Source organism: the organism of the source record quoted next, unplaced genomic scaffold, assembly GCF_019419815.1.
Source record: "Pyrus x bretschneideri cultivar Hongxiangsu unplaced genomic scaffold, Pyrus_bretschneideri_v1 Contig50, whole genome shotgun sequence".
Lineage (NCBI taxonomy): Eukaryota > Viridiplantae > Streptophyta > Magnoliopsida > Rosales > Rosaceae > Pyrus > Pyrus x bretschneideri.
In genome coordinates this window covers 101908-121147 of record NW_025999788.1, presented here as the reverse complement: position 1 = coordinate 121147, position 19240 = coordinate 101908, and the positions used below count along the sequence as shown (strand labels likewise).

Below are 19240 nucleotides of genomic sequence, written 5' to 3'. Positions count from 1 at the left end.
ACAATTTGGTATCAGAGCCTAACCCTGGCTGTGGTGTGCCGACGAGTACGTCGGGCCCCTAAGGGGGGTGGATTGTGACATCCCACATTGCCCAAGGGAGTGATCCTTATATGTATATTCTCATCCCTACCTAGCACGAGGCCTTTTGGGAGCTCACTGGCTTCGGGTTCCGTAGGAACTCCGAAGTTAAGCGAGTAGTGCGCGAGAGCAATCCCATGATGGGTGACCCACTGGGAAGTTGCTCGTGAGTTCCCAAAAACAAAACCGTGAGGGAATGGTAAGCCCAAAGCGGACAATATCGTGCTACGGTGGTGGAGTGGGCCCGAGAAGTGGTCCCTCCCGGGCTGGGATGTGACACCAATAGTGGGGTGTGATGGTTGAGGTGTAGAGTTAACAATGGGGGTAGATGCAACAACAGTGATGGTAGTGGCGGTTGTGGTGGCGACTAGTTATGGTGGTGATGGTGACAATGGTGGCAATGATGGTTGCAACAATAGTTGTGACAATGGTGGTTGTGGCGGTTGTAATGGCGGTGGTGGCGGTCATGGTTATGGTGGTAATGACAGTGGTGGTGTAAGGTTAGTATTTGTAGTGGCAAGTGGTGGCGGTCACTTTGTTCTTCAAGGGATAAAATGAGTGTAGAAGGTTAAATAATGTCACTTTTAAAACTAATGAGGTTATTACAAGAATTGAAAATATTCATTAAATGTTCAACTCTACTTTCTATTAAAGCAACTTTTCGAAACAACTTGCATGATGGTTTTAAAAATTGCTGTTTAGAGACCATTATTTTTAAAATAAACAAGATATTTTATTTTTATTAAAAAATTTTTAATTGCTTTATCAAACGAGGCCTAATTCTCTTCCCTAAATAGAAAAACCAAAACCTAATACCTATATCCGATGTTCTTACAAATTAAACCTAACTAATTCCCACTTCACCATATCAAAGGTCTATTATGTGTATAGTGTTGGATAAATATCAACAATCAATGAGAAATTTATATATGCTAATAAATAATAAATGTGAATAAATAATTTAACAAAGTATGAACAAAACGAAATAATATTAAACATGCAAATTGAAGATTGAGGCTTGCGTACCACAATGTCCTTGAAACAGAAATTTCGTCCCTACTCAGTGCTTGTAGTTCTACAGACGTCTACTTCACCATGATTCAACGATTTAAGTCAGAATTCCAGCACCGGAAAACTTGACTTATGGCGAATTTATTTGTGGTTCTCTCAGTAAGAATTTTGGGATTGTAGAAGAAGAATTTTATTTTTTGTTGTTCTAAATGTCATGCATATGGATGTATATATAATAGGTTTATGCCTATTCGCAACATATATGAGAATGTGATGCGTTTGTTGGGAGACATCTTCTCAAAGGGGTGCTTTGCTCTATCTGGCGTTCTTTCATCACTTCATCTGAAAAGATGAGTCTGTTGATATAAAAAATAATTAATTAATTAAATAAATAATTTAATTATTAGAACCCGAGCCCAAGAGCTCCAAGGCCCATCTTTTGATAATTAATTATATATTAATATTAATGATCTATTAATTATCAATTAATTTGTGCACTCAAAAGTCCAATATTAAGGTTGAGCTTAATTTTATTCTTCATGGTCCATCACTCCAATCATTTTTTATACGGGATAAAGCCTTATAAAGTGAGAGAAATTTTTAATAGTGACCAATATGAAACAATGAAATTTCTACTCAAAATGTCTAACATATAGTACAATACCGTTGACATATAACAAATATTTAGGTACAAGAGAAGACGTAATCTTAGTTACAAAAGGATAATATAGTTTTACTACCTCTGAAGCTACCTTATCCTTATGACATAGATTGCGTGTATATATATTTTATAGATAATAGATAATTGTTATCACCTGTATTAGGATTCCCTTTTTCGTTTGTCTTTGGTAATTTGGCTTCTGCCCTTTTCTTGGGAGAGGCCTCAACTTATTTTCTTTTGTCAGAAACAAATATGCTGATGCTATGTACTAACAGTTGAACAAGACAAAAAGGTTCCGGCGGAAATGGATTTTTGTTTTGGTTGTGTTAGGATCGTGGATGGTTGGTTATTCAGAAGTTATCGAGTGGTGAGGGCAATCTCAAAAGTAAGGAAATCTTTTAAGAGAATGGATTTTTATTTTTTTTATAAAAATAAGGATTAGTTATGAGGTCCATATTAAATCAAACTTTAACGAACTGTATCGTCTATTTTTCAAGTTCCACTTCATGGATCATTTTTGCAAAATATTAGCCAAATCGGAAATGTTTAAGACATCTAATTAGGTTCAAAGAAACTAACGAATATTTTGTTATATAAGAAACAATAAAATTTTATCTTGATATTTAAATAAGCAAATAATTTTGAATTGAATTAAATTTTTGCGAAGATGATAGATGAATTGAGACTTACAAAATAATTCAAATCGTTGAAGTTCGATGTGAAATGAGTTCCACATCTAATCCCTTTTCTTTTGAAAAAATAGAAATCCCTTTGCATAAAGTGATAACTGGGCCATCTATGAAGGTGTGTGGGCAGTGGCATCGCACATGGCCTCTAATTTTCTGTTTCACATGTATGTATGATATTTATATCCATATCTGCACATTCTTCACATATTGAGCGCCCGACGCAAATGGTCTAGCGCTTCCGGATTGTTGCATGAACTATGGGTTCAAATCTTGCCTAATGCACAAAATTTCAAAACCTTTCACAGTTTTGCACACGACTCTTAAAATCTTATAGCTAACCCTGCCTTTTAAAGGCTCTCGACTTAATTTTGTACATGATTTCTAAAATTTCATAACCAATCATGTATGATAATATAAAATGTCAGATATATGCTACGCAACACTAGTGTTTAAATATAGTATCTTTCTATCTATTATGATCTGAAGTTGACCAGTTTGCCATGCTTGACTCTGATGTTACAAAAAGGATGCAAATAAGATATAAAGAGGTGGCAGAAAATTGGATGGCGGTGATATTGCTTTTAGCCTTTAGCCACGAGAGGTGTTACTTCCATATTTTTTTGCTTTTTAGTTCCAATAAGGCTTCATTTTTGCAACATCAAAGTCAATCTTTGAGGAGAAAGAATATTTCCCTTAATCATGTATCTTCCGCAATTTGATAACAAGATTAAGAAACAAAATATAATTAACCCACTGCAAACTGACCCCAAATCAATTTATATCGAAATATAATTTGTTAAAAGGAGAGCTATTCCTTTTCCTTTTTATATTTTTTTTTCAAGTACAGTAAGTATGAATAAATGTCCCGACCACCCACTTGCTAATTCCTTTAGAATGTAACCCCACCACGTAAGCCCTAAGCTATCTCCAATGTAATAGATCTATCATATGACAACAAGGGATCCACCTTATTTTCTTTATTTTGATAATCTTGTGACGAAATTTAATTGATCTCCCTTCACAAGGGAAAAAAAGTTAAGAAAATGCTTGTTTATTTAGATGGGTAATTAAAAGAAAAATATATGTGAGTTGAGCATGGAAGAAAAGGATATTCGCATGCATTCACATTGATCGAGTTAATGGTTTTAATCCAAACCCACTTTCCGAAAGTGCTAAAAAGATGAATAAAATAGAGAAAAACAAAGAACAAGAAATGGGATCAAAATTCTTAAAGGATAAAAAGAACTTTGTGGAAAACTCAAAAGGATAAAATAGCAGTCCAAAAAGGAAAGAGAAGATCAAACAAGCATCCTTGTATCCCAAGAAAACTACCTGCCAATTACTAACCAACGTCCAACGGCCAATGAACCAATGTACCGCTCTCATTTTTTTAAGGTATATATATTCAGATTTTAGGATAACTTCTTGTCGCACTTCTAAATACATGTCGTGATTGCAGCAAAAAGTCAAAATAATTGTTCCTTAAGGCACTAAACTTATGATTGTTGTACTAATAAACTCACTTGTATAAGATAATTAGCATGCCATAAAAGGAGATTAGAAATGATCACATGAAACTATTGAAGCAAACAACCCACGCCTAGTTAGTGCACCCAACTATTGAACAAGAAGTCCACGCTCTCTAATACAAATGAATTAAGCTATAATTTTAATTATTTTTCCTCATACATAACTACATCAATACCTCCAAATCATATGCACTGTTCATAAAAGTATGCCTAAGCACCTTTTGTTCATGGTTTATTTTGTTGTTTTTCTTTTTTTCCCTTGTTAGTTTGTTTTGAAAGAACGTCAGTAAACTACTCAAATATATGTACAAATCAGAATTTAAAATAAATCGTCTATGGTCAGGTTTTGTAAGCTTACTGGTATCAAGTATTTACCATACTCACCTCATAGTTCAAATTCTTCTTTTTCGAATTAGCATTCATTGAGATGTAAGCATTACTCTTATTTATTTATTTACACAAAATAAGATACTTAAACGATATTTTTATAACGAGATAAGACAAGTTAGACAACAAAGCTGTAGACCACCATAATGAGAGACCATGCGTTCACGATTGGTATCCATTACTCTTCACAAATTTATATCGTCTTCACGTCCATGTGACTCCAACTTGCAACCATTGACAACCAGATGAAAACAACTTTCATATATCAAAGCTAATCATTACTCACGCAACTTAGAGTGCTTAATGTTAATGGAAGATTTTAGTCATAATTTTATAGATTCACCTGCATCATTCATCTTATGTCAATCATCTTAGAACTTATTTATCACGCGTTAAACTTGTGGACGCTACTTGTCCAATAAGTTTCGGAATATACACACTAGGGAATACGACCATTAAAGTGACTAAGTTGCATATATATCCACAACATTGATACGCAAATTAAATAATTAATAAGAAAAGAGAGTAAATGGGGAATTAGGATTGAGGGGGTGACCTGACCTGACCTGAGCAGAAGGGGAGGGCCATAGAGAAAAGGCTGTGGGAGCCAAGGCCGGCGGTGTACAAGGAGGCAGAGCCAGTGGGGTTGAAGCTGGCGTATGTTTGCATGCATGCAGATATATTAAATAACCTCTTTGCCCGCACTTCTGCGTATGTGAAATGTCTTTTTTTAATCACAGCAAGCTACGTGTATGCGAGTTATAGTTTTTTAGTTCATTAATCAATGCCATCATTCATATGTACAAATATTAATTGATTGAAATTATGGTAGTTTTGGATTCAATCTTAACCATCTTGTTTAAACAATGGTTGAGATTGAGAAAAATTCTAACTTATATACAATACACAATGAAATACACAATGAACGACATGTAATGCTAGAGGAATGTCTTTCCCTTTTTTTTCTTTTTTTTTCTCAACGGTTTACTAAAATCCAATAAAAAATCAAATCAAATCAAATCAAAGAGGAACCGTATCAAACAATGAAAAAAAAAATATAAGAAGAAATACAAACGGTTATTGTTTCCTCACTTGCTCCAAAACCCCCAACTGGAATGCATGCAGGCCAAACAACAAGAGACTCGGGGCCACGTACTGAAAGATATCTTTATTACTTCGGACTTATGCATGCAGATGTTTGTTCCGAGTTGTTTATTTTTTTAGGGAAGCCGGATGTTCGACCGTATTTTTCAAGACTTATCAGAATTCGTTGAGAATGAATCCTACATACATTAATAGAAGAAGTGATCTTGCATAGGTTTATAAGTAAGTTGGACTACTCTCTATATTGTCAATTGGTTTTGTGGTAGAACCTCAACTTAATTCTTTCATAGTATCATAGTAAGTTGTGTCACGTGAAACCTGACAGCCACACTGCTAGCTCCACGTCATCCCAATATGTTGTCCACGTGTTACCTTGAAAATTCGTCACATGTGAGGGGTGTGTTACGAATGAATCTCACAATGATATGGAATGGACCTTGAATAGACATATAAGTAAACTGAACTACTTTCTATATTGTCAATTAATTTTATAATGAAACTTCATATCAATCAGGGTTTATTCCAGAAAGGAATAAACTTTATATATAGCCCAATAAATATCGGAACAAATAAATGAAATAATGCTACACCAGTTTAGGGTTTTATATTTCTTAACCATAACTAACATCCTTAAAGGTTGGTAACATACTACATGAGTATACTAATATAATGTTTTGTGTTAATAAATTAAAACATGTGTAAACTTGTTTGACGAACACAAGACGGTATGTGCTAGTGTAACGGTTTTATGTAAATATTTTCTTTATATGGCATAATAAATAGGGACACGTGGTGCTGACGAAGCTTATCCTTGATTATAAACCATTTATACTCAACGTGGGTTGAATTGTGAAAGTTATATATCCTTTTGGGTAGGTACGTGTATATGATACTTTATGGTTGGACCCATGAAAAACTGAACACCTCAGATTTACATGTGACCACATCAGCGTTGAAATTAATACGTGACCAACTTCATCTCCTCCTTGGGAGGCCTCCATTGGCCTCCATATGCACAACATAAAAACCATCACCTGTCTTGCCGGCCAAACACTACTAGAAAATGTGCTATAGGACACCGATTTGAGGATACTATTCTCTATTGAGTAAACTATTGATTTACCCTCTAAACTTTCACCTAACTTTTGATTTCCTCCCTGAACTTTTCTATTGGAAAATTAAGGACTCAAACTAATTTTTTTAGCAGATTTGCCCCCTACCGTTAGTTTTTCATATATTCCATCATATTTCTGTTAAGTGAAATCATGTGCATAACATGTGAGTATAGTTAAGTCACTTCACTCTTAAAAATGATTAAAAAACTGAAAATAAATATAAAAAAAAAAAAAATTCCCTCTATTTTTCCTACTAATTCCCATCCTCAATTTTATTTTTCCCTCTCATTCTTATGCATGAGAAATGACATATGGTGTTATTATCTTCATAAGTACCTAAGTTAATCTTTTTCTTGAAGCATGTACTACAAATGTAGCTAAGTTATATACCTTATGGATGGTAAAATCTCTTACGTTTTCCAACTTCTTAAGGATTATTTTGTGGAATTGTATTGAGATTATTATGACATTATGAAAATTATGTAATTATCTTGAGCATTTTTTATGAGTATTATGAACATGTTTCTTATATTAATGCACTGTTTTGGAGACAGTAACACCATGAGCATTTATCAAATTATTAATTTGTTAGAGAAAATAAAAATGGTAGTAGATGCTTCAAGAAAAAGACTAACTTAGCTACTTATGAAGACAATAACACCATATGTCATTTCTCATGCATAGGAATGAGAGGGAAAAATAAATTTGAGGATAGGAATTAATGTGAAAAAATAGAGGGAAAGTTTTGTTTTTTTTATTATTTATTTTCAGTTTTTTAATCATTTTTAAGAGTGAAATGACTTAACTACACTCACATGTTGTGCACATAGCCTCACTTAACAAAAATATGGATGAACCATATGAAAAACTAAAGGTAGGGGGCAAATCGGCTAAAAGAAATTAGTTTGAGTCATTAATTTTCCAATAGAAAAGTTCAGGGGGGAAATCGAAAGTTAGATGAAAGTTCATAGGGTAAATCGACAGTTTACTCTTCTCTATTAGTGGCTTTGTAAATGTATGTGTCACTATCGTTTAAATTTGGTGCCTTAAACCTTTTCAACACTATTCATTAGTGTCAACTGTAAAAATTTTGACACCAAAGTCATATTGTTTTGTTTTTTAACTTAGGATTCAGTTTTGCTTTCCATTTTTTTTTTGTCAAAAATAGTTTTATATTTATTTAATAGTATTATTCCACATATATTTTCACATCCATATAAAACACAAAGTTATCAAACCCTAAAAGATATTTTCAACATCCGCTGATATTCATATTTCACTCAATTCACCACCGACAACCCAAAACAACCATGGCATTTGCCGATCTTATCTCCCACTCTTCGCTCTCTCTAGAACGCGACAACAACAAAATTTACCTCAACCCTAATTTTTAACCAGCCGTTCTCTCTCTATCTCTCTCTCCTTCTTGCACTCAACCCCTCTTCTCCTTCCCCTAGCTTCCTTACCTTTTCGATGGTAAAGCTTTCTTGGGTCCTCGCTTTTACGTCTTAAATTTCAGGTAGACAGGCTATGGGCCAATTCTAACACTTCCTCGTACGTGAGACCCCATTTTATCGGTCACATGTAAAGTTCCACACATCGGCAACCACATGACCAGAAGGAAGACCGCGTACATTAATTGTCACAGAGTTTGAACTCGACATCGATGGTCGTCGAGATCGAGATTACGAGAAGCTCAAAAGAGATTTTATTGAACAGGAGCGAAGGCTTTTGGATGAACCCCTTATTTTTACAATGTCAACTCATCACAGCAACCCCAACTCCACAACTCTAAAAATTCCTTTCTATTTGATCTCAATTCACTCCCACTTATTCTTTCTCTACTTCTTCCAGATTTATCTCCTCTCTCACTGCCGACAACCCAAAATAACCATGGCATTTGCCGATCTTATCTCCCACTCTTCGCTCTCTCTAGAACGCGACAACAACAAAATTTACTTCAACCCTAATTTTTAACCAGCCGTTCTCTCTATCTCTCTCTCCTTCTTGCACTCAACCCCTCTCCTCCTCCCCCTAGCTTCCTTACCTTTTTGATGGTAAAGCTTTCTTGGGTCCTCGCTTTTACATCTTAAATTTCAGGTAGACAGGCTATGGGCCAATTCTAACACTTCCTCGTACGTGAGACCCCATTTTATCGGTCACAGCTTTCTTGGGTCCTCGCTTTTACATCTTAAATTTCAGGTAGACAGGCTATGGGCCAATTCTAACACTTCCTCGTACGTGAGACCCCATTTTATCGGTCACATGTGAAGTTCCACACATCGGCAACCACATGGAGCCAAAAAGAGAAGTAGACTATCAAAAGCGGATTTAAGGCTAGCTTCTTCCTGAGTTCTAGTTCAGTTCCTCGGATTGAGATAGAGAGCCTACCGAGCTAAGGCTTTTCCAAGTTCTGATACCATTTTAAATTTCAGGTAGGCGGGCCATGAGTTCACTCAAACAACACCGATATTGTCCCCACTTAGCCACCTGCTCAATCTATTAGGTATGGAGTTTTAATACAAAAGGTCTTGATGTTAGTTAGAGTAATGTAATTCTATTTAAAGGGTTTGTTCTCAAGCCTTCTGACCGATGTGGGATAGAGGAATTCTAACAATACGTGTCGTATGGCTTAGGGATCTACATTCTCAACGTCCTTATTGGATTTCTTTATCCTCAGGTCGACCTGGAGATCCACAACCTCTCCTCATTGACGTCTCAGACGTGGACGGTTCACTCGTCAGCTCGTTTGCCGAGGACAACATGTTTTCAATTTCAGGTCCCTTTCAATTTTATGAATTTTTTTCTCGATTTTTTAGATTTTTTTTCCCTTTCAATCTAAGAAATTTCAATCGGTTTCAATTCAAAATCTCCGGTTATAGGTCCCTTTATTGCCCTCTGCTCCGCACACGTCAATGACCTCGCCCATCGAGCCCAAACTCGTACGTATTGTCGATCTTCATACCTCAACCCTGCCGACTCGCCTAAACTTGTAATCTCTCCGCCACTTCTGGCTCTCGGAGTCTGCAACTCAGGTGATTTTCCTCATGGGGTTTGCCTGTGTTCAATTGTGTTTTCTCGGTTTTGTCTGATTTGGTGATTTCTAGGTTTGAATATGAGATTTTGCTAATTGGGTTTTGTTCTCTTGGTTATTGAGTTGGGTTTTGTCTCTGTTCAATTGGATTTCGATTAATTTTTCTACAATTTGGTATTTGAGTTTGATAAATTTAACTTATATGAAGGTGTCAGCTTTATTAGATTGTGTGTCGTCTTGAATCCAGGTGATAAAGACCATTGAAAACAATGGCTGTCAAAACAGAAAATTTGTGGCTGCCTAATAATGCCATGAATTTGTCAGGTTAAAATTCAAGAACGGTTATCTTATTATTTCCCGCTGGGTTTTGTTTTTGTTGATTTATACATTACCTCTTTAAGTAATTTCCTCTTTAAATTTATTTAGCGTTCTTAGTTTCTCTTCTTTCATTGTTGTGCATTTGAGGGATAAGAGAATTGCACAGGTTTGTGGCTGAAGGTAAAATTCCTTTTTAATTTTCAATTTTTTTATTGCACATACTTTTTGCTTAAGTGACCCTAGTGTTTAACTCTTATCCGTAATTTTAGTTGCTGTATATTTTTTTCCTTACTCTTTTTTGTTGGGTAAGGATATTATATATGATACTAGCATTTGGCTACACATTTTGTGTGTATGAGCATATTTTTTTAGAAAATGAGGTGGAGAGAGGGAGAGAGAGAACGTGAGGGGAGTGAGAGGTTTTCTTTTTTTTTTTTTTTTTTTTTTTTAATGATGGATGTATTTTAACATCACATGTAGATGAGGTTTTGAAAAAAAAAAAAAAACAAAATTTGGTTGTGTGAAATTACTTTTCTACCCCATATTTCTTATTCATATTATGTTTTAATTAAAGGGTTAAAGTGGTAATTTTATAAGATTTTGGTTGATAATGAGTATTTTATTAATTAGAAGAAATTAGTAGAGATTAGGTGGGCAATATGAGGACCAGTTGGTGGGACGATTGTTTTGTCCTTATTGTATAGCTTGTGAAGCAAAAAAAAACCTGACCATGATAAAATTACTTAACAAATTTATCTTATTACTTGTTTTCAGAGCCACCAAGTCTATCTATATTCACCAAGTCCATCTCTATTTTTAGTGCCTGGTTTCCAAAGGCAAAGTTGAGCCAAGTTGGGAACTCTCTCTTTCTCTCTTTACCTTTTGTTTTATTTCTCAAGGAAGTTGATTGGGTTGAACAAAAAGGAATAAAAAGAAATGAAAACAAATTGAAATTTGATGGTGCTTGTGTTGATGTTGAATTTGTAATATATATATATATATATATATATATATTAAGACCCAAAAATTAGATAAATGGTTCACTTTGATGTAAATTGATAACATCAAGCCACTAGTTCAAAACAGTGAGTCTTACCTTTAGAATGTTTTTGTGATGTCATAATTGATAACCATATCTTTTGATCGAAAATTTATCTACTCGCAAGTATATCGCTTGTGAAATGTTGAGACTCATAAATTTATCTGCTGAAAAATTGATCTACTTGCCACTTCAATTTTTCGTGTGGAAAGTTAGAGAGTTGTACGTGCAAGTATATGCTTTTTATGCAGGTTGTAGGAAACAATAAAACTGTAAAGGCATACTTTTGTGTATATTTTAGTCATTTGATCCATGTGCTTATGTGTTTGCAGGTAGAGATAGCAATTACTGAGGCTCAAGCATTACCAAGAGCATGTCACTCTTAAAAAACATGTTTGGAGGTGTTCAAGAAAATGTGAAGTCTTTTACGTGGCAATTTCCTTCAAATTTGGTGTCTGTTTCATACTTTGACGGATAGTTTCATATTTTTTAGTATAGTTCATTGGTTTTAGACCTGATGTTTTTTAATATGTGATTAGTTATGGAAGACTACAGCAAACATGCAATTTTGTGTAGTCTATTAACTGTATGGGTGCCCAGATTAATGGGCCCTTTAAAAAAAAAAACATATTACAATATGAACACCGATGTATAAAAATTATATAATATTTCAAAGGTGTAATTATTCATTGTACCACCATTATCTAATTGGTGGTGATTGTAGCAATAGAGACTTCTATATAGGACATGGACTTCTATTTAGTGGCTGTTTGGTAGTAATTGGGGTTTGCCACCAATATCAGTGCCCATTCTTTATAATAGACACCAATGAAAAGGGCCAAAATTCTAGTAGTGAAAATTGCGATAATTTGTTTGTAGAAAGGCATCAAGGAGAATCACTTTCACTGGCACCAACCATTTGAGCATTTGACTTGTTCTCGTTAGCAGTGGCGGACAAATGGTTGGAGCCAGTGAGGACTATTTGCCTATTATTTGTTTTTTCTTGAGGGCTATTAGAATTTCTATCCACCGGACTATATATATTAGTATTCTTGTCCACGTAAAAAAAATGTGAAATTAATCAGAGCTTACCATTTGAGGCACGGGGTTTTTTGGTAGGAGACGTAGAGGCATGGTAGTCACAATTCCGTGACCTTAGGGATGCGAAGTCAAACCCACCAATTGGCGAATGGTACATTGTGGCCCAAAGGAGTAAAAGAAACCCTAGGGTTTTCTGTATAAATTAATATATGTGTCTGAAGTGGCTCCATCAGGTGCTGCTGACAGTGAAAGGTGGTTAGAAACTTAAAGCAACCAACTTGAAACTACGTACGTACAATGGTCTTACCCTAAAGTCATTACGGACCTTAATTATTGGAGAACTGCTCCACGAAACAAGGAGACGTAGTCTATTACATACAGCTTCTTGTCATGTTTGTTGATAAACTACTGCGCCTTGAACCAGCTAATCATACGGTCCACAATGTACGTAGAGAGACAAATGTGATAAGTGATAAGTGACGGATAGAGTCTGGACTTTGGAGGTTTAGAACTGATAATCTCATGTAATTATAGTCGGAGCTGTTTGATACCATCTTGGACAAAATCCCAAAAACTTTAAGCTATCAGCATCATCACTAAACCGGAAAATGTTCATCGAACACCAGCAAACTATCAGATTTTCAGTAACAAATACCTATCCTACAAAAGCAATTTAATTACGGAAATGGTACCATGTTAAGATTGAAGAAATGAGAGAGAGAAGATTGAATTTCATTGACCAAGTTTTCTGAAAATCATGGAGTCGTTGATAGTGCTACAGTACTCAAAACTTAAACAATCTAACAGCCTTGCTTAACGAACTCTATGACTTGTCATAATCTCATCAATATTTTTTGTTATGAGGGTTAACAGATGAACGATTAATTAGGGATGGATTTTAGTTGGGAAGAAGAAAGGTGGGGATAAATTTCTTCTTGGTCTTGTTTTTTTAATGTCTTTTTACTCTTATCACATTTTTACAGTGGTAATGCTAAAGAAACTAAATTTAGTGACAAAATTTTGTAAATTAAATGCCATGGAAGTTGATGATTGATTTATTACTTAGCCGTTAATAAATGTGCTAATTCCTATTGATAATATATTATTTAATTTGTAAATTTTATCTTTAAATTTTGTTTTTCCAAACATTACCCTTTTGGACTATATTTGCATCATATCTTTATTAAAAATAAGGCCCACCAACATAAATGGTACAAAAATTACTTCACTTTTCTATAGTTTTGTCTTTATAACCCCACAATATTAAAACAAAAAACAAAGGAAATTGTAACATCCCACATCGCACAGGGGAATGGATCCTGTAAGCCTTATATGTATATTCCAATCTCTACCTAGCACGAGAACTTTTGGGAGCTCACTGGCTTCGGAGTTCATCGGAACTCCGAAGTTAAGCGAGTAGCGCGCGAGAGCAATCCCATGATGGGTGACCCACTGGGAAGTTCTCGTGTGAGTTTCCAAAAACAAAATCGTGAGTGCGTGGTCGGGGCCCAAAGCGGACAATATCGTGTTACGGTAGAGTTGAGCCCGGGATGTGGCGGGGGCCTGGGCCGTGATGTGACAATTTGGTATTAGAGCCAATCTCTGGCCGTATGTGTGCCGACGAGGATGTCGGGCCCCTAAGAGGGGTGGATTGTAACATTCCACATCGCCTAGGGGTGAGGATCCTGTAACCTTTATATGTATATTCTCATCTTTACCTAGCACGAGACATTTTGGGAGCTCACTGGCTTCGAGTTTCGTAGGAACTCCGAAGTTAAGCAAGTTCACGCGAGAGTAATCCCAGGATAGGTGACCCACTAGGAAGTTCTCATTTGAATTCCCAGAAACAAAACTGTGAGGGTGTGGTAGGGGCCCATAGCGGACAATATCGTGCTACGATGAAGTCGAGTTCGAGATGTGGTGGGGGCCTGGGCGAGGATGTGAAAGAAACTGTTATTAGCACTTCAAAAATATCATTCTACACTCCTTACAAGTGTATTTTTCTTTCTAATTATAAAAAGTTTGGAATGGAAAATGAGATTTTGGAGTGTCAATAACAATTCTCAAAACAAAAGAATATTATAAACCAATAAGTAATGCTAGGAGAGGTAACTTATTTAAATTACATTGGTGTGCTATGTGATATATATCTATATATATAAAGTGAGAGCTCCAGTTTGGTGAAGCTTTCAAAATATTATAAATTGCCCTTTAGGAATTTCATAAATTACAATTGAACCAAAAGAAACTAAAGTGTTTAACCATATTTTTATTTTGAATGAATTTAATATTTAAAATTATAGAAAAAAAATAAAAACAAAAACTCCCATGTTAGTGGATGGTTTCGCGTTTTTAATTCATTTCTTCGAGTTTCGTAGGAACTCTGAAGTTAAGCAAGTTCACGTGAGAATAATCCCAGGATGGGTGACCCACTAGGAAGTTCTCATCTGAGTTCCCAAAAACAAAACCGTGAGGGTGTGGTAGAGGCTCATAGCGGACAATATTGTGCTACGGTGAAGTCGAGCCTAGGATGTGGTGGGGGCCTGGGCGAGGATGTGACAGAAACTGTTATTAGCACTTCAAAAATATCATTCTACACTCCTTACAAGTGTATTTTTCTTTCTAATTATAAAAAGTTTGAATGGAAAATGAGATTTTTGGAGTATTAATAACAATTCTCAAAACAAAAGAATATTATAAATCAACAAGTAATGCTACGAGAGGTAACTTATTTAATTACATTGGTGTGCTATGTGATATCTATATATATAATGTGAGCACTCTAAAATGGTGAAACATTCAAAATATTATAAATTGCCCTTTAGGAATTTCATAAATTACAATTGAACCAAAAGAAACTAAAGTATTTAACCATATTTTTATTTTGAATGAATTTAATATTTAAAATTATAGAAAAAAAAAATAAAAACAAAAACTCCCATGTTAGTGGATGGTTTCACATCTTGAATTCATTTCTTCTTTTTTAATAATTTTTTTAAAATATGTAAATTAATTATTTAAATAAAAATATATAAAAAAGTCAATTGTCACGCGTATACGTATGGCAAGATGCTAGTGATAAGTAAAACATATGACTCATATCAAATGAGATAGAGTTACTAATCAACATGTATGCATAACTTATCACAATTAAAGATACGTGATACAAAAATGATGTATTCAAAACCTTTTCAAACCAATCTCTCACCCATCAAATTTATCTTTTTCTTCCTTCTTTCTATGAGTCGGCCAAGCGTTGAAAAAGAGTAATTACACTTATTACATTTTTCATACCATATTTATAGTATTTTATTAACAAAGATAAAATTCACCAATATAGATGAATTTCATCTTTATTAGAATGATGATATAAACGCAATAAAAGTATCATTTTTTTAATTTGAAAAACTGATATAATGAATTTCTTTTTAATTTCTGTTTTCTAGCTTTTTTGGCGCTGAAAATGAAAGCTTTTTGACTGAAAAGAAAGCTTGTTGAATGTGGTTTGCAGACCTACACGTGAACCGAGACAGAGACGACGAAGTCACGGTAACTGTCGGGTATGGCAGTTGCCACGTTAGGGAGACGTGGTGTTATATTCTGGTGTTAGTTAGCTGGACCCGCCAGTGATCGACGGTTGACCGTTCCTCTGTACGGCAGCTTGGCCCTACCAATCCCAACCGCTGCCGACAACGTTTGCTTTTTTTTTTTTTGGTTGGACAACATATCTTTAACCATATCTCTCCAAACTAAACAGAAATAGTTGTATTTTGATCATCTCTCCAACTAGTATCCCACTTGATTCTCGTATAAATTTGCGTAACATTAATCTAGCAACATGTTGATATGCTAAAATGATCAATTTTTCTTGGTGAGCAGAAAAACACAACCAGCTATCTTTCTCAACGTTTTAAGGTATTTCATCAGGCAAGATATATTTATTACCCAAGTAATTAAGAGCATTACTAGACACAAAAGCTTTGTGTTTGAATTCATGTCCCTAATACCGTTTATAAATACAAAAAGGTAAGTATTTTATTTAGTACCTTAACCTACTACATAAAAAAGATATTAGTAGACGAATGATATGTCAAAATTTTCTTTACATGGGACCAACCAGATACTTTTGTTTTTTCGGTTCACTTAATTTATTTTAGTTCACAATTAAAGTAAGTTAAGAATTCACTTTTAAAACTAATTAAATCTAGGTTGAGTAATCTAACTCCTTATTAGCCCATAGAAAGTTTGTTGTTTGTTTATTTTTTAATGTAAAAGATATCTGATTTGATTCTCATTTTTTTAAGGTCTTCAATATTATCCACTTTGAAAAGTAACGGAGTGGGCTAAATTTTACAACGAGCTAATCATTTAAATCTCATTTGATACTACTATAAAATTGGATTCCTTTTTTTTTCATGATAACATTTTTTTACGTGAATCTTGTGGACAATTTAAGTTTGGCGAAGGCTTCATCACATGTGGACAAACCTACTATGATATCGTAAAAAAAATTGAGGCTTCATTCAAAAACTAATTGACGATGAGGGTTGTGAACCCGAAGAATATTTAATCAATCACAAACATTGAATCAGTCAACATATTTGTTAGACGTTCAAGGTCGGAGTTTGTTAAGATAAATAGTTGTAAATTTGGATATGGTGTATCTCTTGTTTACATGTAGCTAAACCTAGTTAAATCAGAAAAGTTGATCCCTATCGTCAATTTTATTTTGAAGTTATATGAGTTGATACAAATATTTTCAGAGGTGAAAGCGTAAGTCGAGGTATTTTTGTCTCAAAATACGAGGCGTAGCGTTGAGAGGCATAAACCTTTCCATGCCTTGTCTTATTATAATAAAAATATGTATAATAAATATAATATAGGCAATCCATGAAATTGGTGTGAAATAACGGGATCAGTTGATGATTTCTATGAGAAATGGGGTGGGCTGCCGCTGAAGCAGGGAAAGGGGTCTGTTTGTAGGGTTGAAAGAAGTGAAGTATCGGGAAAAAGGCAGGCTGTCATTAGTCTTACTCGTTTCTGTTTTCAGTCTTATAAATTCATGCGTAGTTGTTCAACATGAGACTTCAATTACAACAATTATGAAATAAGTGCTGAATTTTTGTTCTCTCAATCCTCCGATTATATAAAGGTGGTATTATTCACACATTGCTTTTTATCTTCTACACATCTCTTAATTTTGACCATCTATTTAATAAATTAAAGAGAATTAAATGATATAAATTAACGGATGAATGTATAAAAAATAAAATAAAAAAATAGCACAATCTTTATATTATCGTCATTGCATACGCATCTCATGACATATGCATGATCATCTAGTTAATAATATAAGGATAAAATGAGTATGGTTCGATACTTTATTTATTTTTATTTTTTTACAAAAATGGATAAACATTAATTTTTAGCTAAATGTGTTGTTTAATCTGGAAGATATCATACATCATATTCATATATAAAAAAGGACGTGGATTTTGGTCAAGCACAAGCAGCGGACTGACACTTTACCGAGGTCGATTCTATAACGAAGAAAATTCTACGTGTACCAAAAAACACTTAGTATATAACATATTATTTTATATGCTATAATATGAGTTGACAATATAATTAATATATATGATTTTTAAAGTATATTAGTAACAGGGTAATGCTAAAGTATATACAATTTGGTCATCGGAAGTAGAATTGAAGATGAAAAGCTAAAAGGTAATTAAACTCGTCCTACGTTCATCATCTTACTTTAAGTTACTGATTATTTACAATTATGTGATTTTTTTTCATACACACAATTGTTATGGCTGAGAAAAAAAATAAAGTAATGGAAAATTTTATTTGAATCCATATAATCTTTCTTTACACTTAATTTATTTTCTACGTCCATAATATTTTTAATTAAACTACCAATATTTTTTGAAATCCAAATTTACTACCTAAAATACCCTCACAAACTTAATTCAATATGTAAACTTATCTTTACACCCATACTACTAACTTGTTGAATTTGTCTTCTTTCTTGTTGAATTTGTGGATAACTTCTTCTCTCGTAGAATAACCAAATCAATATGATTTAGATTTGATTTATGTATCCCTAATTTTGGTTTTTACTGAGTTTGATGTCTGCCTCACCACCCTTTGCGGTCATATTGTTGCCAATTCCATCAGCAATTTTACTCTCTTCATTGTATCCTTTATGGTGATTACAGCTTTTCTATTGACATTCGGCTTTAAATCTTTGTTACAATGTTCGGAAAAAACTTGGCCGGTGATTTTTATAGTCGATCGAATCTCTTGCACTCCTCCTTTTGAGTGCAAAACACTTAAAGATGAGCGTCAAAATTGCTATCCAAAAGTTTATGTTTTTTTCCTTTAACTTGTTACCACTTTATAGCAATAACCCATAATTTTTCTGTAGGTGCCTATGCTCTTTGCCATTTGAATTTAATTTTATGAATATTTACATAAATATCATCAACCTGGTTTTGTGCTTACCAATTTTCACTAGTACATAGTCTCCACTTCAAGCAAAATGGACTGCACCGCCAACGGGGAGGCCCAAGATGAACATTGACGGTTCTTGGAATGTAGAAAAGAAGTTGGCCGGTTTTGGTATTATTATTCGTGGGGACACTGGCAATTTTGTGGCAGCAAGAAGTAGGTGCTTTGTGGACGTGTTTTCTCTACTTCAAGCGGAAGCAATAGCGGTTAGAGAAGGCTTGAGATGGACGGCGAATAGGGGTTTTCAAAACTTAACAATTGTGAAAGTGATTCGCTTTAGATTGTGGAAGCGTCTAAGGTGTCGTCTATTAATTATCCCCAACTGGACAGATTATAGAAGATATCAAAGCGTTAATTCCATCAATCACTAAAGCTATTTTTACCCATATCTGCCGCCAAGCCAACTCTATTGCCCATAGGCTAGCACGTTTTGGTCTCTCCTTGAGTCAGGAGTGTGAATGGGATGTTTCTCCTCCTTTATTTATTTCTGATTTACTCTTGGAAGAATGTGCGTTGCCTTGATATGGCTTATGGTATCTCAAACTATGTAATGAAGTTCCTCAATCAATGAATCTACTATCGCTTCCTTTCACACCCAAAAAAAAAAAAAAAAAAAAAAAAAAAAAAAAAAAAAGAAAGAAAAAGAAAAACTAGTACATAATCTCCATCTTCTGTCTTGTTTGCCTTGACGTTGGAGTGATTGACTCAGTTTTCTATA

General features: G+C 34.4%; 1 protein-coding gene across 2 annotated transcripts; it reads left to right on the top strand.

The window, feature by feature from the left end:
* Nucleotides 1-8745: 8745 nt before the first annotated feature.
* Nucleotides 8746-11662, top strand: LOC103953283. Of its 2 annotated transcripts, XR_007252886.1 has the most exons (4): nt 8746-9080; nt 9255-9353; nt 9457-9609; nt 11298-11662. XR_007252886.1 is itself a non-coding variant. In XM_018648926.2 (3 exons), exons 1-3 carry the CDS (start codon nt 9167-9169, stop codon nt 11315-11317), a joined length of 360 nt encoding a protein of 119 aa, XP_018504442.2. In that variant the 5' UTR covers nt 9133-9166; the 3' UTR covers nt 11318-11662. The 2 variants fall into 2 exon arrangements, 1 of the variants encoding a protein (XP_018504442.2); XM_018648926.2 differs by lacking the exon at nt 8746-9080 and having other exon boundaries at nt 9133-9353.
* Nucleotides 11663-19240: the final 7578 nt, after the last annotated feature.